At 45.3% G+C, this 16,976-nt stretch overlaps 1 protein-coding gene across 1 annotated transcript in view; it reads left to right on the plus strand.

Annotated features, from left to right (window-relative positions):
* Nucleotides 1-16,976, plus strand: part of MMP21 (matrix metallopeptidase 21) — a 38,160-nt gene that overhangs the window by 1,374 nt on the left and 19,810 nt on the right. The window contains exon 2 of the mRNA XM_029610047.1: nucleotides 4,924-5,626. Coding sequence (XP_029465907.1) covers nucleotides 4,924-5,626 — 703 coding nt within the window. The remainder of the gene's footprint in view (nucleotides 1-4,923; nucleotides 5,627-16,976) is intronic.

Raw genomic sequence — 16,976 nt, forward strand, 5'->3', positions numbered from 1 at the left:
GGGTTTTATGTGCATGAAGCAATCCCTAAGTGTTTATTTTCTGATGCTTAGCTCACAACTTTTCACCAGGAGCCCGTATTTCCCTGTCCCCAGAGAGTTTACAATCTAAGGGCCTGATTTACCGAGGCTTTTCTCCCATTCTGTGTTTACAGGAGAAATGCTTATAGCACATGACGCCCTCTGTCAGTCTCTGAGGTAATGGAGGGCGAGGTGATTTCCCCAAAGTCACAAGGTGGCGCAGTGGCAGGATTTGAATGCTGGCTTCTCCTATTCGCTGCTCCTCCACTCCAGAGAGGAGCAGGCACTCCAGACATGGGGAAGACTCAGAGCCCCTTCAGTCATTCTTCTCCCCAGCCCCAGCTCATCCCCGCCAGTCTCCTTCCTGCTTCCCCAGCCATACTGCTACCCCCTACCTTTGTCCATCCCTATCACTTTCTCTCAAGCCCCCTCCCCCCATCTCTCTCATATTCTCCCAATCTCTTCTTTCCTTTCTCTCCACCTTATCCTCTGCCCCTCTTCCCTCATACTCCCTCTGCACTTTTTTTTAATTCTCCCCATCCTGAATGGGAATACTTTTGACTTTTATATTTGGGGCAGGGGGTTTAATACCCCCTTCTGCCTGTTCATCTAACATCACCTTAGTCTGCTCTGCTCCCCATCTCCCCTTGACCCGTCCTTCTGTGTTCCCCTCCCAGTTCCTCTTCCCAGCCCTCCACTCCCCAGCAGGCTCCTCTTCACCCCCACCTTAGCCAACTTCCCTCCTCTGTAGGTTTGATTCACCAATCCCTTCGCTGCTCGCCACCCTTAGCCCCTGCTCAGCGCAGAAGGCTTCCCTCCATTAGCTTAACTTTCACTTTGTGGTCCCTCTCCATAGGGTTGGCTCACTCCCTTGCTTTTCATTCCCTGCGCCCTGGCACATCTCTTTTTTTGTTGTTGTTCTGAAACTGCTCCTGCCTCCCCATCCCCTGCACTCACAGACTCCAGGCCAGAGCCAGTGCCGTGCCTGTGGTCCACCTAAGACACTCTGCCACCTGCATATCCCTCCCCCCCCAGACTGCATCCCCCCCAGGAACAGCTGCAGCTGGGGCTTCCCACTCTCAGCTTGGGAACCCCGGAGGAAAGTGCAGTCTCCTGCAGGATATAACAGGATGGCTTTTTAATTTTTGAGAACAAGGGAAACAGTGTTCCCCTCCATTCCCAGCTCTGACCACAGCCCCTCTGAATAGCACAGCTGCCAAGGGGGGGACACCTTTTAAGAGAGATTTACAGCCCCAGCATCACCTGCCACCACAACCTCCTCCCCTTCCCCACCCTTCCATGAAAATATCTTATTTACCCCAAGGACTGCAGGGCTCGAAGAAAAGGGCAGATACCAGCTGTCGCTCACTCTTAACCCATCCCAGCCAACACAGAAATCTTCACCAAGCTTAATAAACAATTTTCCAACCTTCGTGTCTGCAGTTTGAATGTATTCTATATGCCTGCTTGCTTTTTGCCTCATGATTCCTTTCCTTTTTTTTTTTTTTTAAACATATTTTCTGGCTCTCCTCTCATTTTTTTATCATTTCTGTTATATGTATATATCATTTTTCTTTTATATGTTATCAATTTTCTATATGTATATCTCTTTCTATGCACCGACTGTCTCTCCAAAGATCATTTATCTTCTCTCGCCTCCTCTTAGCCTCACCCCAGTGCTGCCACTTCCATCCCTCGCCTTACCCCTTCATGCCTCTTCCCTCCACCATGAACCCTGCTCTTCTCATATCCCTTCTCTTGGTTTGCCTCCCCTATACACTGGGAATGTGCATTCATTTTTAATGAATACAAAAAAATGCAATAAATGAGGCCATTTTCAGTTCATTTCATATGGCCGAATAGAATGGATCAAAAATAGCCTGCTACAAAAATATCCAAAACTTTTCGGGTATTTTCATATTTGTTTTATTTTGGAAAAAAAAAAAGGCCTCTGGTAGGACCACACCTGGTTCTGATGACAAAGCCTAAGCCCGGGTTGGGCTGCGGTACATAGGTCTAGGCCCAGATCCATGCCAGGCCTGGCACTGAAGCCTGTTTCCAGCACCAAAGTTTGGTGCTGCAGCCCAGTGCTGGGGCCTGCCCTGGCACCGGCACCGAGGCCCAAGCCTACCTCCAAGGCTCAGTGCTGAGGCCTGATCCTGGTGCTGAGCTCTAGGCCCAATCTGGGCCTGGCACTGGGGTACAGTTCTAAGGCCTGGTTCCCATTGTTAAGGCCTAAATAGGGCCTGGGGGCCCAGCCCTAAGACCTGGTCCTGACACCGATGCCTAGGCCCAGTCCAGGCTTGGCCCTGAGACCTTGTCCCATCATCAAGGCATAGGCTGGGCACCTTAAGACTGACCTCCGGAACATGGACCAGATCTTAGCACAGGACACCAGGCCTAGGCCCAACCAGGGCCATTGGAGGCCAGTTCTTTTTTTTAGTGATTCTCTTTATTTGTTTTGCGGGGGTTTCTAATTTAATGGTGTTTTTTGGTTTGACAACTGAACCAAACAAAAAATTAAAAGAACCAAATCCAAATGAAAAAAATGAACCAAAATGTTGGGGGTTGCATAGGCCCTCCTCTCTGATCCCACAGAGCTCCTTTCCCAGTCCTCTTCATCTCTCTCTCCCTCTTAAGTTCCATTCACCTACTCCTCTCAGCCTATGACCTCTCTCCCAACTTGGCCCATTCTCCCTTCCTTCAGCTCCTAACCTCTTCTCACAGTACATGTTCCCTCTCTCAGCCCTTTGTTCAACCCTTTCGGCTCCTCTAGCCCTTACTGTTCCTCTCTCTCTCCCTCAGCTCCACTATCAGCCTCTCTTTATCTCCTCTTCTCCCAGTCAGAATTACTTCTTTCAGTTCCTCTCCCAGACCCTCATAGCAGTATTCTCTATCCTAGCCAGTATCCTCTTTTACAATCAGCCTTCCCATCTTCCAGCCAGCATTTCCTCTCCTACTTTCCCCATCTCCCAGCAGTTTTCTCAGCCCCTCTCTCTTAACCCCACACATAGCTTTCAGTCCCCCTTTCCTTTATCCAGTACCTCTATCAGCAGCAGCTATCCTCATCTCCACTGGAACCTCTAGGCATACTAAAGGCAGGAAGCCTGTCTATCCTACACGGCTTCTGCTCTCTGGTTCTCCTGCTACCCATTGGTCAAATATTCCACAGCCAGCCAATAGGCTGCAGGGAGAGGCAGGAGAATCAGCATTGGAGAAACAAGTGCTTCTTGTTTGCCCTTCCCTGCTGCCCTACAGCACAGAGCTCTTAGTTCCCAATAAGCAGGAATGCAGGAGACAATATTGGGGGTGCTCAAGCACCCACAGAGCTGACTTCTATGCATGTAACCAGTCTGATGCATATTTATTTGCCTGAAGGAAGCCAAGGATGGGGAAGGCAGCAGCAGCAGTAATGAAGGCCTGGAGGAAGGGTTACTGAACCCTGCAGCTACCTGTCGGGCCGATACAGTAAAGTTCGCGGGAGAGCGGGCGAGCGCCCGCTCTCCCAGCGCGCGCACAGGCCAGTGTCCTATGCGCGCGATTCAGTAAACTAAAATATTTAAATTAGGGCCCGCGGTAAAAAGAGGCGCTAAGGACACTAGCGCGTCCCTAGCGCCTCTTTTTCAACAGGAGTGGTGGCTGTCACCGGGTTTGACAGCCGACGCTCAATTTTGCCGGCGTTGGTTCTCAAGCCCGCTGACAGCCACGGGTTCCCACTGACAGCCACGGATTCAGAAACAGGACGCCAGCAAAATTGAGCATCTGGTTTTCAACCCACGAGCCGCGGGCTGCTTTAAATTTTTATTTTTTTACTTTTTTTAACTTTTGGGACCTCCGACTTAATATCGCCATGATATTAAGTCGGGGGATGCACAGAAAAACAGTTTTTACTGCTTTTCTGAGCACTTCCCCGGCGCTGGCAGAAATTAACGCCTACCTTTGGGTAGGCGCTAATTTCTTAAAGTAAAATGTGTGCCTTGGCTGCACATTTTACTTACTGTATCGCGCAGAAATGACTAATAGGGCCATCAGCATGCATTTGCATGTTGCGGGCGCTATTAGTCTTGGGAGGGTTGGACACATGTTTTCGACGTGCTATTACCCCTTACTGAATAAGGGGTAAAGCTAGCGCATCAAAAACGTGCGTCCAAATTACGGTTAAAAGTGCGCTCCACTGGAGCGCACTGTACTGTATCGGCCTGTGTGCTGTTAGGTCATGAAGACCCTGCTTTTAAAGGACCAACAAAAAGTTGCATCACAACCTCCAAAGATTCCAGTTTTCTCCAGCACTTAAATGGCTTCTAGGACACTACAGCATTGATCTAAGAATTCATAGTTTAGCAAATGTCGTGTGTGATATCATAAAAAAATAGAACTTCTGAATCAAACATACCAAGCTTGAATACATTAGAGTATAAAAACTAAGGAAAACACTTTCTACTGCAGTTTCACACCTTTGTACTCGTTTTGACAAATTACTCTTTGATGTAACACAATAATAATTTACAATAAAATATTTTCAAACCTTTACACATTTTTATCTTTTATTCTAATTTTCTTCCTTTTCTTTCCTGTTCTTTTCTCCTGATCCTTTATCAATTTCTTTCATGTATTTTCTTTATTATTTTATTCAGATTCATTTTCCTCTTTTTAATCTTTTTATTTATTCATTTTTCATTTCTCTACATTTCCTCTCCCTTCTGATTGTTTAGTTTTTTTTCTTTCTCATCCATTTTGTTCTCTTAGCCTTCCTTCTATAGTTTTACATCCATGTTGTGAAAGTTTCCCATTTCTCTGTGGAAAATAGACTCCCCATTCAGGAGAATTCTGTCAAAGATTTGATATTGTACAATCTAGACCCTATCATACCTGTCATATCAAATGTCTGATTCTGTTTTGCTACAGCAATTTTTATTCAGGTATGGATGGACAGAACCCATGAACTGGGAGGCAAACTCATATCAAAATATCCCAACAAGAACAGATTATGACCAATTTCCCATAGAAATAGATCTACTGCAGGAAGGAATCTCCATTTCAAGACGAGGGCAAGAACCGCCAACAGAACCGACCAGAGATCCTGTCTTCACTGAAGCGCTGAAAAAGTTTCAAAGGGCGAGTGGTCTGCCAGTGACTGGACTATTAGATGATGCCAGCGTAGAAGCAATGAACAAACCTCGGTGTGGTGTTCCAGATAACCAGGTCACCACAAAGGATGATACCATTCCTGTTACTCCTCGCAGCAGTACCTTTGTACAGGTGAATGACACATCCTTCAACCAAACCATGGGTGCCAACCATACCGTAAATCATGAAAAATTGCCTTCAGGAATCCGTAAGAAACGATTTTTAGACATGTTGATACCTCCAAGTAAGGGTAAGAATGAACAAGATGCCCTCGTTAGAACTGGAAGTGGAGCTTTCGCTAGGAGGAGCCTGAAATGGAGACTGATTGGGGAGGGATACAGCAGCCAGCTTTCCATCGAGGAGCAGTTATATGCCTTCAAGCTGGCCTTCCGGATGTGGAGTGAAGTCACGCCTTTGGACTTTGAGGAAGACACTACTTCACCAATCTCCCAAATAGACATCAGCCTGGGTTTTGGAACAGGTAGAGAATTATTCTTGTTTATCTTCCCCTGCCTCAGTATTGCTGCACGCAAGCCAATAGCTGTTTTTTTTCTTGTCAGGCAAACAGATGCGCTTCAGACAAACATAGGTAGCCCCAAGCTGATTGCCAGAGTGAGATAAAGAGGTTAAAAGACAAAAGAAGGCAGCTCAGAGCACCTGTACACTAAGAAACGATTACACTAATCAAACTACAGGCTACAGTTGGAATTCATGACATCTTTCAAAAACAAATTCCAGTGTCATAATGATGGAACGACCCATCTTAACGATAGAAAATTGCACAGACTGACAGACCAGATGGCAGTCTGAAAAATTGCATTATCACGCTGCAGCTGAGCTATCCAGGAAACCTAGATGCAACATTCATACAAAGCAAGAAAAGGCAAATATTTTAGCTTTCCAGCAAATGTAAGGGGACAGCATTAAATAAATCACCAAAATGAATGTTGGGCTCTTCATTCATATTAAGCCCAAAGAAATAAAATTCCATTATAGTCCACAGCGTTTAGTGATTCTGTCTTTTTAACATGCTTTTTATCTTTCTTTTTGTTAGCATCTTCTCTTGGAGCAGAAATTCTAGAAATAGCAATATAGTTGATTTTGTTATAAGTTATGCAAGATAAGATGTTTTTATCTGGATTATGTTGTATTCTAAAGGTCTAGAATTTCAGTGATAGAACCAGTATCCAAAAAAACCCCTTTCTTCAAAAAAAAATGCACCAGCCTCTGCGTTGTCAATGCTGTGCAGATTGCCCTGTGGCCTCCATGGCAATCAAAATGAGTCAGGCGGCTGTTGGCCCAGTGGCACTGAGCTGGATTCCCAAATCAAGCTCTGATTGCTGGGCTGGTCTAGGCTGGGGATGTTGTGCAGATAGTGTTCACAACCCCTAGGGGAAAGGGAGTCTCAGTCATTGAACAATGGTGACACCTAGTGGCAGGACTTAGGGCGCATATTTGCAGTCTTGGTGCATGGTCCCCGGCTGAGTGCTGTTACTGTAATGATTGGGCTGCAGTGAGTTGGGAGAGAAGATAAAATAGTGGAAAAATGCCCAGATAGCTGCAAATGAAGGATCAGGATGCTGCTGAATCCCTGGATTGAACTGGAAGTCCCAAAGGAGAAGAAAGAAACTACTAAGCCAAAAAAAAAACCCAAAACACATCAGGCACACCATGTGTAAAAGAGTTTTGGGGGTTAATATTTAGCAGCTGTGCAGCTCAGCTAGTTAGCCAGATAAAACTTTCCAGCTAACGTAGCCTGTATATTAGGTTAACTTTAGGACAGGTCTGCGGGACAAGCAAAATTAGCTGGATAATTTATCCGGCTAACTCAGCTCCTCTCAGTTCTGTCCCCAGAACATCCCTAACTTATCCAGCCAAATTTTAGCCAGACAATAAGTTATCCAGCTAGAATTTGGCCAGGTAAGTGCTCAAATATTCATTTAGCTGGATAACTTTTGAGTTACCATCTAAATGCTTCTGAATATGGACCTCTAACTTCCTAAACTCATGTAACCTGCAGCATTTTCTAGTTGAGGTTCACTTGCCTGAAATGACATGCTGGTGTTTAGGTCTATTCATTTCCACTTGATCATTTTCTTTACTAGTTATTGTGGCCAATGAGCTCAGTGGATTCCCATGGTTCTCCCCATCTTTCATGAGCACCTTGTTTGATCTGAATACGTTTCATCTTTGCTAACCGCTCTGCTGTGCCTCATCAGAGGGAAGGGCTTAGCTGGCCACAAACTCTCCTGGATGTCATTGTCTTCGGAGAGGTCTCACATTGGTCCAGTGAAAGGCATCACGATCCAGTCCAGATTTCTCCAGGTCCTAGTATAGCCACGAGAACTCTGTACTACTGAACCGATGAAAGAACAGACTGTAGGGCCACCCACCCACATAAAGAATAGAAAAAATACCCAGAACTGAAAAGAACAAAATCCAAAGTGAAGTTAAGCAGCCCAGCTGCAGAGGCCTCCCCTAACCATGTTAAAATGCTTTAAAGAAAGAAAACAGAGCTGGAAAAAAATGAAAAGTATAAAATAAGAAAAAAAAAAAGCTGGCAGCTGGGTGTTAAAAAGCATTACAAGGCAAGGTCTAGTAAGCAGTTTTCCCATAGAACAGGATGGGTCACCCAGGTCCTGGCCCGACCAACTGTTCCTGTCTCCAGGGATCTTCATTCTCTCTTCAGCTGGTCCCTGGTACAGCTGTTGCCAGCACCGTGCAGCTGTCCATGACTTTGAGGTGTGTGGGTGCCTGTACTCCCGCAATGATCTCATGAGGCTGAGACCAGCGCTAAAATGCAAGCACCCACATGGCTCAGATTTACAGAGAGCAAAGTGGTGCCGGCTTCAGCTGTTCCAGGATGTCCCGAAAGAGGCTGCAGAATGGTAGTGCAAATCAGCAAGGTTTGAGAGAACTGGATAGCTGGGAGGGGCGAAGGATGATGGGAGCAGTTGGGCTTGCTGGGTGGGTGTGTGTGGGGGGGGGGGGGGTTTGGAATGGGCTGGTCTGCTGGGGGAAGACTGGCTGGTAGGGGACAGGCTGTCTGGGGGGGACAGTGGCTGGTTACCAGGCCAGGATGATTGATTGGGGGAAATGGCTGGCTGGAAGGTAAGATTGCAAGCTGGAGAGGACAAGAGAAGAGGCTGGCTGTGTATGTGTGAGAGAAGGCATGTGGGATTGAAGGCGAGAGAAAAGGAGGCCAACACCTACTTCCCTCCCCCCAGTCTGGACTTACTCTTGATCTTGCACTTTCTCATTCCTGGTCCCTCATCCCAGATCTTCCCTCCTCCCCATCAACCATCTTCCCTCTCTCCAGTCCCGGTTCCCTCACCCTTTGTTCTTCTCTCTCCGCTCCCTCATATCTCCTCTCCCCATCCTTGGTCCTATCCTCCTCTCTATATTCTCTCCCCGTCCCTAGTTTTATCCTTTCTTTCTCCTCCCCCCCCCCCCCCCATCCCTGGTTGGGACAGGGGGGAAGAAAGAGAGCATAGGATGGGTGTAGGAGAGGAGCAAGAGAGGGAAGCTGCACTCTGGTCAAGGGGAAAAGAGAAGGGAGCTGGGGGACTCTGAGGTTGGGCAGGGGGTGGTGAGAGAGAGAAAGCAAAGTAACGCCAGGTTTGGGGCAGGATGCGTTATGTTGGGGCCACTGGATCGTTTTATCCGGCTAACTAGCTGAGCCGCACCGAGGCTCAGAGCTTGGCATCGTTGTTCCTGTGGTCAGTGGGGAGCGTTATGTTGGGGCTGCCAACTTCCTACTTCCTGTCATTATTTATTAGTGTGTAAGGAGCTTGTTTGTTGTGTTTTCCCAATAGGATGTGTGCTAATGGGTTTAGGACCCATTGCGGGTTTTACAGTGCTGCCTTTCATAGGCAGAGTTGTTGCTGTTTGAGTCCTGGGAATTAGTGCTGCTGTGGTATGGCAAATTTGCTACATGCACGCCGAGTGCTTTTGGTAGGAGTTTGTATTTTTGACAATGTGCCAGGTACTGGGGAGAGTTTATGTTGCTATTACTGGGATGACACTAGAATTTGAATATTATTGTTTATATAATGAATTGTATGGGGAAATGTGCTGGTTCTACTCTGCAACCATTGTTGGAGGGTGTATTCTGTGAATGCAGAGCATGACAGGAATGAACCTCACGCTTAAGCTAGTGTTTGCTGGATATGATCTCAGTGTTTTTAAATTCATTTTTCAGTTTGGTTCATTTGCTGAACTGGATTAAACATTACATTTAAAAATAAAACAAAACAAAAAAAACCAAGGCAGGACCCCTGCAGCTTCCTCAGGTCCCAGGGCCTCCCCAGGCCTCTCCATTCTCCCTCTCCCCCCACCCACCAATAACCGAGGGCCAGGGCCTCCCTGAGCTGGACAGAGCCAAGCCCAGCTGAGGCCTCCCCAGTCCGCTTGACCTGTCCCCAGCAAAGAATCCCATTTACTTTTTCCATGGGAGTGTTCAGCCTCAAAAGGGACAGAAACAATTCCCAGTTGCTCCTTCCTCACCACCTTAAAAGGAGCACTGGCTGGCTCAGAGACTGGTGCCAAGCTGACATAAACAAAATGGTGGCAGTCTTGTATATGGTCATATAACAAAATGGTACTGGTGAGACCGGCGCCATTTTGTTGACATCAACTTGCTGCCAATTGGCAGCCTTTTTAAAGGGATACAGGTGGGGCAGGAATTAGTGGGGATTGCTCCTGCCCCTTTTGAGGATGAAGACTCTTACAGAAGGGATAAGGGGAAGTTGACCCCAGCTTCAGATTCTTTGTGGGGGGGGGGGGGGGGACGACTGAGGTGCCTGGGAAGGATCCATCTAGGCTTGGCCCAGCCAAGCCCCAGACCTGGCCCCAGGTTATTGGCAAAGTTGGGGGCTGTAGATAGAAGGTCTTGATATGATCCTGGGACCTGAGGATGTGATGGGGGAACTAGATAGACCTTATTTTTATTTTTATTACTTTTAAATGTTTTTTTTGGAACAAACCAAAAATATCTAAAATTTTTCAGATATTTTTGGGCAAGTCTATTTTCAATTCATTCCATTTGGAGCGAAGCAAAAATAGACTTTTTTGTTCTGAAAACCATTTGTGTAGAAATTATATACATTCCTACTTTTTATTTTGACCAGTGGTACCAAAATTATTGGGAGTCTTTCTGTATCTTTATACTACATTTTCCTAATCTCTGATTGAATTTCTTGGTACTTTGTTATCTTCTATCTCTCCATTCATAGTACAGAGTAGTTGCATGGTACTGACACTTTTATTATCAATGCTGTTTTTATGGTTTTCTCCTTTATCATTTTGTTTGGTCTTCGAGCATCAAGCTTTTTATTGGTTGGTCTAGGAATGACCCAAGTGATCAAAATGTCTTCATTCTCTGTAATTCTGTCAGGATTGAGATCCTAGCATTTCTCTGGTACTGCAATGTTATAGTGTTTACAAGGTTTCCCATGGATGAGCAATGCCACCTTTCTTTGCAAAGTTTGACATACATGAACAATAAAATGGCTCTTCCATGTTCACAAGCAAATAGGTGACAGATAATGGTGATTGTTAGAACTTGATGTTTTTCAGTTACTCTGAACAACAGGGGGACAAGACTTGTTTTTTTTTAGATATGCTAGTGATAGGAGGAAGTGCAAAAGTGACATTGTGACTGAGAGTCAGAGGTGAAAGTGAGGAATATGTAGAGGCAGATAAGGGAAAAGCAAAATTGCTTAACAAATATTTCTGTTTGATGGTCTGTGGAAGGGAAAAAAATAAGACCACATAAAACAAACACAAATAGGACTGGAAGTGAAGTAAACCTCAATCCATTTTCAGAAAAGTGTGTTTGTTTGTAAAGGAGCTAATTAAACTTAAAGTAGATAGAGTGATGGAGCCAAGTGTGATACATCCAAGGTTTTAAGAGAACTTACAGAGGTTCTAGCAGCTTCGCTGGCTGACGTTTTCAATACTTCTTTAGAGTCGGGAGTAGTTCTGGAGGACTGAAGACAGTTAAATGTGGTTTTATTATTAAAAGTGGAAGTGAAGAGGAGGATGGGAAATAAAGGACAGTTAGTCTGACCTCAGTGTTGAGCAAATTAATGGAATCACTGCTGAAACAGAGGATAGTTCAGTTTCTGGAATCCAATGGGTTACAAGATCCGAGGCAGCATGGTTTTACCAGAGGTAGCTTGGTCTTGTCAGACAAATCTAATCAATTTCTCTGATTGGGTAAGCAGAGAATTGCATCAGAGGAATGCACTAGATGTAGTGTACTTAGATTTAGGTAAGGCCTTTGACACAGTTCCACCTAGGTGACTTATAAATAAATTGAACACCTTTGGTAAAAGTCCTAAAGTGACTGACTGGGTTAGAAACTAGTTGAGTGGAAGGTAATATAGGGTAGTGATAAATGGAGTTCACTCTGAGGAGAGGTACATTACTAGCTGTGTACTGTAGATATCGATCCATGGACTGTTGCTTTTCACCATTTTTGTAAGAACATTTTAAAAGGATTGTCTTTTTGCTGACGATGCCAAAATCTGCAACAGGGAAGACAGGAAGGTGTGGAAAATATAAGGAGAGATCTAGTGATGCTCAAGGAATGGTCTAAGGTCTGGCAGCTAAGATTTATTTGCTAAAAATTACAAAGTTATACATTTAAGCTACAAAAATCCATGGAAGAGGTACAGTATAGTGAGTGAAATTTTAAGCACAAAAGAAGAGCGGGATCTGGGGCTGATCATATCTAATGATCTGAAGGTGGTCAAACAGATGGATAAGGCAACAGTAAAAGCCAGAAAGATGTTTGGGTGCATAGGAAGATGAATGGTCAGCAGAAAGAAGGAGGTGATATTTCCCCATATAAGTCCCTGGTGAGATCTCATTTGGTATACAGTTCTGTTGACCATACCTTCAAAAGCAGGCTCGGCGCCACCAGGTGAGCAAACCATGCAGTTGCACAGGGCAGCACACCTGGTGGGGCAACGTCAGGAGCAAGGAGAGGCCTGTGCTGATGCCAGTGGACCCAATCCCACTGACAGCGGAAGAAGCAGAAGACCCGTACTGCCACCGTGGACCTGATCCCACTGGCAGCGGAAGAAGCAGGAGTCCACAGCAGAAGAGGAAGCCTGTATGGCAGCTATTAGCACTGCGAATGTTGAATTACCTCGAAGCCAGCACATGAAGAGGAGCTGCAGAACGGCTGCTCTCCACAAAGAAGAAGGTACAGGCTGGCAGCAGCAGTGGAGGAGGAATGTATTCCATGCATTAAGAATGGTGGAAGGAAAGCAAAACAATTACCTGCATGGTTAAAAGATGAGGTGAAAGAGGCTATTTTAGCCAAAGAAACATCCTTCAAAATTTTGAAGAAGGATCCATCTGAAGAAAATAGGAAAACGCATAAGCATTGTCAAGTTAAGGCAGGCTAAGAGATAATTTGAAATGAAGTTTGCCGTAGAGGCAAAAACTCTTAATAAAAGCTTTAAAAAATATATCCAAAGCAAGAAACCTGTGAGGGAGCTGGTTGGACAGTTAGATGACCAAGAGGTTAAAGGGGCTCTTGGGGAAGATAAAGCCATTGTAGAAAGACTAAATAAATTCTTTGCTTCTCTGTTTACTAATGAGGATGTTGGAGAGATACTGGTTCCGGAGATGGTTTTCAAGGGTAATGAGGCAGATGAATTGAACCAAATCACTATGAACCTGGAAGATGTAGTATACCAGATTGACAAACTAAAGAACAGCAAATCATCTGGACTGGATGGTATGCATCCAGGGTTCTGAAGGAACTAAAAAATTAAATTTCAGATATATTATTTAAATTTGTAACCTATCATTAAAATCATCCATTGTACCTGAAGACTGGAGGGTGGCCAATATAACCCCAATATTTAAAAAGGGCTCCGGGGCGATCTGGGAAACTATAGACCAGTGAGCCTGATTTCAGTGCCGGGAAAAATAGTGGAAACTATTCTAAAGAGCAAAATCACAGAGCATATAGAAAGACATGGTTTAATGGAACACAGCCAGCATGGAGTTACCCAAAGGAAGTCTTGCCTCACAAATCTGCTTTATTTTTTGAAGGGGTTAAAGGTGAACTGAAAAGTCATGGGATAGGAGGTGATGTCCTTTCGTGGATTACAAACTGGTTATTTTGTTTTATTTAGTTTTAATTTTTAGCTAACTAATTGCTTGGTCTTTTTAATTTTTAAATTTGTTTGCAAAGTATTTCACTGTGTATAACTAGATTTTATTTTTAACTATGTTCTTTTTATTTTTATCTTTTATGACTAGTTGTGCGCTGTCTAGATTGTCCACAGATTGACGGTATATAAAATAAATAAATAAATAAAAGACAGGAACCAGAGAGTAGGTTTAAATGGTCAATTTCGTTAGTGGAAAAGGGTAAACAGTGGAATGCCTCAGGGATCTGTACTTGGACCGGTGCTTTTCAATATATTTATAAATGATCTGGAAAGAAATATGATGAGTGAGGTGACAAAATTTGCAGATGATACAAAATTATTCAGAGTAGTTAAATCACAAGCGTATTTTGATAAGTTGCAGGATGACCTTGTGAGACTGGAAGATTGTGAATCCAAATGGCAGATGAAATTTAATGTGGACAAGTGCAAGGTATTGCATATAGGGAAAAATAACTGATGCTGTAGTTACATGATGTTAGGTTCCATATTAGGAGTTATTACCCAGGAAAAAGATCTAGGCATCATAGTGGATAACAAATTGAAATCATCGGTTCAGTGTGCTGTGGCAGTCAAAAAAAGCAAACAGAATGTTAAGAATTATTAGGAAGGGAATGGTGAATAAAATGGAAAATGTCATAATGCCTATATATCACTCCATGGTGAAACCGCACCTTGAGTACTATGTACAATTCTAGTCTCCGCATCTCAAAAAAGATATAGTTGCAGTGGAGAAGGTACAGAGAAGGGTGACCAAAATTTTAAAGGGGATGGAACAGCTCCCCTATGAGGAAAAGCTAAAGAGGTTGGACTTTTCAGCTTGGAGAAGAGACGGCTGAGGGGGGATATGATAGAGGTGTTTAAAATCATGAGAGGTCTAGAACGGGTAGATGTGAATCAGTTATTTACTCTTTCGGATAATAGAAGGACTAGTTAGCATGAAGTTAGCAAGTAGCACATTTAGAACTAACTGAAGAAAATTCTTTTTTACCCAATGCACAATTAAGCTCTGGAATTTGTTGCTAGAGGATGTGGTTAGTGCAGTTAGTGTAGCTGGGTTTAAGAAAGGTATGGTTAAATTCTTGGAGGAGAAGTCCATTAACTGCTATTAATCAAATTGACTTAGAGAATAGCCACTGCTTTACTGGCATCAGTAACATGGGATCTACTTAGTGTCTGGGTACTTGCCAGGTACTTCTAGCCTGGATTGGCCACTGTTGGAAACAGGATGCTGGACTTGATGGACCCTTAGTCCGACCCAGTATGGCAATTTCTTATGTTCTTAAGCCCATACCCAACATACATCACAATAGGCTTAATACCATAAGGCTTCCAAGTGTCTTTTTTTGCAGGGATTTGTGGTTGGCATCACAGCAGTTCAAGTAAATATAATGTAAGTGATATTTTTACCTCAGAATGCTGTACTTTGATATTTTTGCATTAAAATATAAATACATAACTCTTAACTGTGTGTATGGAATGTGTGGGGGGGGGGGAGGGGGGCATTGTGCAAGGCTTTAAGGTTCACCTAAGGCACCTAATACCCTTGCACCAGCCATGTGTTCAGGTGGGGGGGGGGGCACTTTTTAAAGTTTGAGTCACTGAAGGGAGTTCGTCTTTTTTTTTGGTAGGCCCAAGACAGAGAATGAATGAAATGGGGGGGGGGGGGGGGGGGAGGCAGTAATAGTGCACACAGGGGAGCAAAAAATCTAGCAGCAGCCCTGTTCAAAAGGATATAAACCAGTTGAAATCTGTCCAGAGGGTGGTGTTATTGTTTATAAGGTTTTGGGTGGATCCTTGGACACTGTGGCAGCTGACCACGCCCATGGGGGGAAGTCCCGTGAGGGGCCACAGGTCAGGCTCAGCTTTAGGACACACAACACAGAGTTATATCTTTTATTAGACAGAGTTGAGAAGCCACCAGAGGTGGCAATAGTGAGTAGAGATGAAGCACGGCTGGGCTTAGGGTTCCTCAGGATACTGGAACAGCGATTCCCTCTATGGCTGTGCTGTAGTGGAGAAAACTGAGATAGTGAGTACAGTGGACCATACACAGAGTTCTGGTATAGAGCCTCGTTGGTAAAGTTACTCACACAGCGGTTTCTCCCGGAAGATGACACAGAAGCTGGAATAGAGGCAGGCCCTCGAGGAGCGAGTACCTGGTTCCAGGGAACAGCTCTGAGGAAATAAAATTGGTAACTCACTGATGATGAAGGCAGCGGTTTCTTCCAAGCAGAAGAGATAAGTTCAGGCAGCGAGTCAGGGAACATGGGCCCTCGAGGAGCGAGTACCGGTTCCTGATAGCAACCTGCAAGAAAAGAGAGTTCCCCGAGGAGTGGGTACCCCGTTAGGATAAAGTCCAAAGGTTGGAGAGGCAGAGTAGCTAGGTACGGAGAGCGAATCCCATCTGTAAGGAGTTCCCGATCCTTGCTAACTCGATTAGCTAGCAAAAATTGTAGGCTTTTTGTATCCGGGATGCGTGACATCATCATAGGGGGACGCCCCTGAGATTCGCGCCAAAGAGAGAATAAGAAGCAGGGCCTCGCGGCGCGCATGCCCTATGGTACCTGGACAACATGGCGGGATGCAGCGCCCAAGCCGGACCAGGGATGCCGGAGAGGACAGCAGACAGACGCTGCGGCAGCCAGACGTCCATCAACCGTGGGAGGAGTCGCAAAAAAGGTAAGGTGGGCGGAGAGGAGACGGGCAGCGACAGTCGTAACAGGTGGCTACCAAAATGATCAGTGATAGGGTTTAATTTGTGGGGGAACTTCCTAGAACTGAGTTCCACACTTCTTTTCAGATTTAAAAGGCAGAACAGCAGGGGTTCCAGGCCCCCCCCCCCCCCCAGGCAGCCTGCAGGGAAGAGGGAGGTATTGTATCTGTGGACCCTTGGGCCAAGGCTGGATTGATACTACCTGCAGGACTCCTCCTTGTAGGTTCCCACCATCAGCAGGCAGACCCAGACAAAGCAGAGACCCTTTAGGACTTTTACCTATACATCCTTCATTCTCTTCTGGTTCACTCTTTGGGTGCCAGGACCAGCAGTCTTAGGTGGTGTCTCTGCTGATGGGGAAAGGGTAGGTCCATGGTCGGCTAGGGTCGGGGGCAGGCAGCAGTCAGGCGCATACGAGATCCATGCAATGGTCAGAGGCAGGCAACGGTCAGTCATATCCGAGGTCCAGGCAGAGGTCAAACTAGGTATCTGGCTGAGGGGGTAAGAAGAGGGGAAGATAGACAGGGCAGGCAGGCAAGGACAAAAACAAGCAGGCAAAGTGGACGGACTGGAAGAAAGACAGAAGACAGCATAAAGACAACTGGACAAAGATCAAGACAGCTGGACGAGGACTGAAGACAGGGCAGCGTCGAAGACTGAAGACAAGGCTGGAACGAAGACTGAAGACAAGGCTGGAACGAAGACTGGATGTTGGGAAGCAACATGCACTACTGGAAGTAGTTGGACCTGCTCCTGAGGCGAGTTGCTTCTGAAATGCCCTTATATAGGGCTGATCAGGTGATGTCATCTCAAGGGGCCGCGGAGACTTTCCCGCCACGGTCCCTTTAAATTCCAGGAAGTGGTATGTGCACCTAGGGGGAGGCAAGGAGCGTGGTGTCGGCGATGCCCTGCCACTACAAAGA

This window comes from Rhinatrema bivittatum, chromosome 7, assembly GCF_901001135.1.
Source record: "Rhinatrema bivittatum chromosome 7, aRhiBiv1.1, whole genome shotgun sequence".
NCBI classification, from domain to species: domain Eukaryota; kingdom Metazoa; phylum Chordata; class Amphibia; order Gymnophiona; family Rhinatrematidae; genus Rhinatrema; species Rhinatrema bivittatum.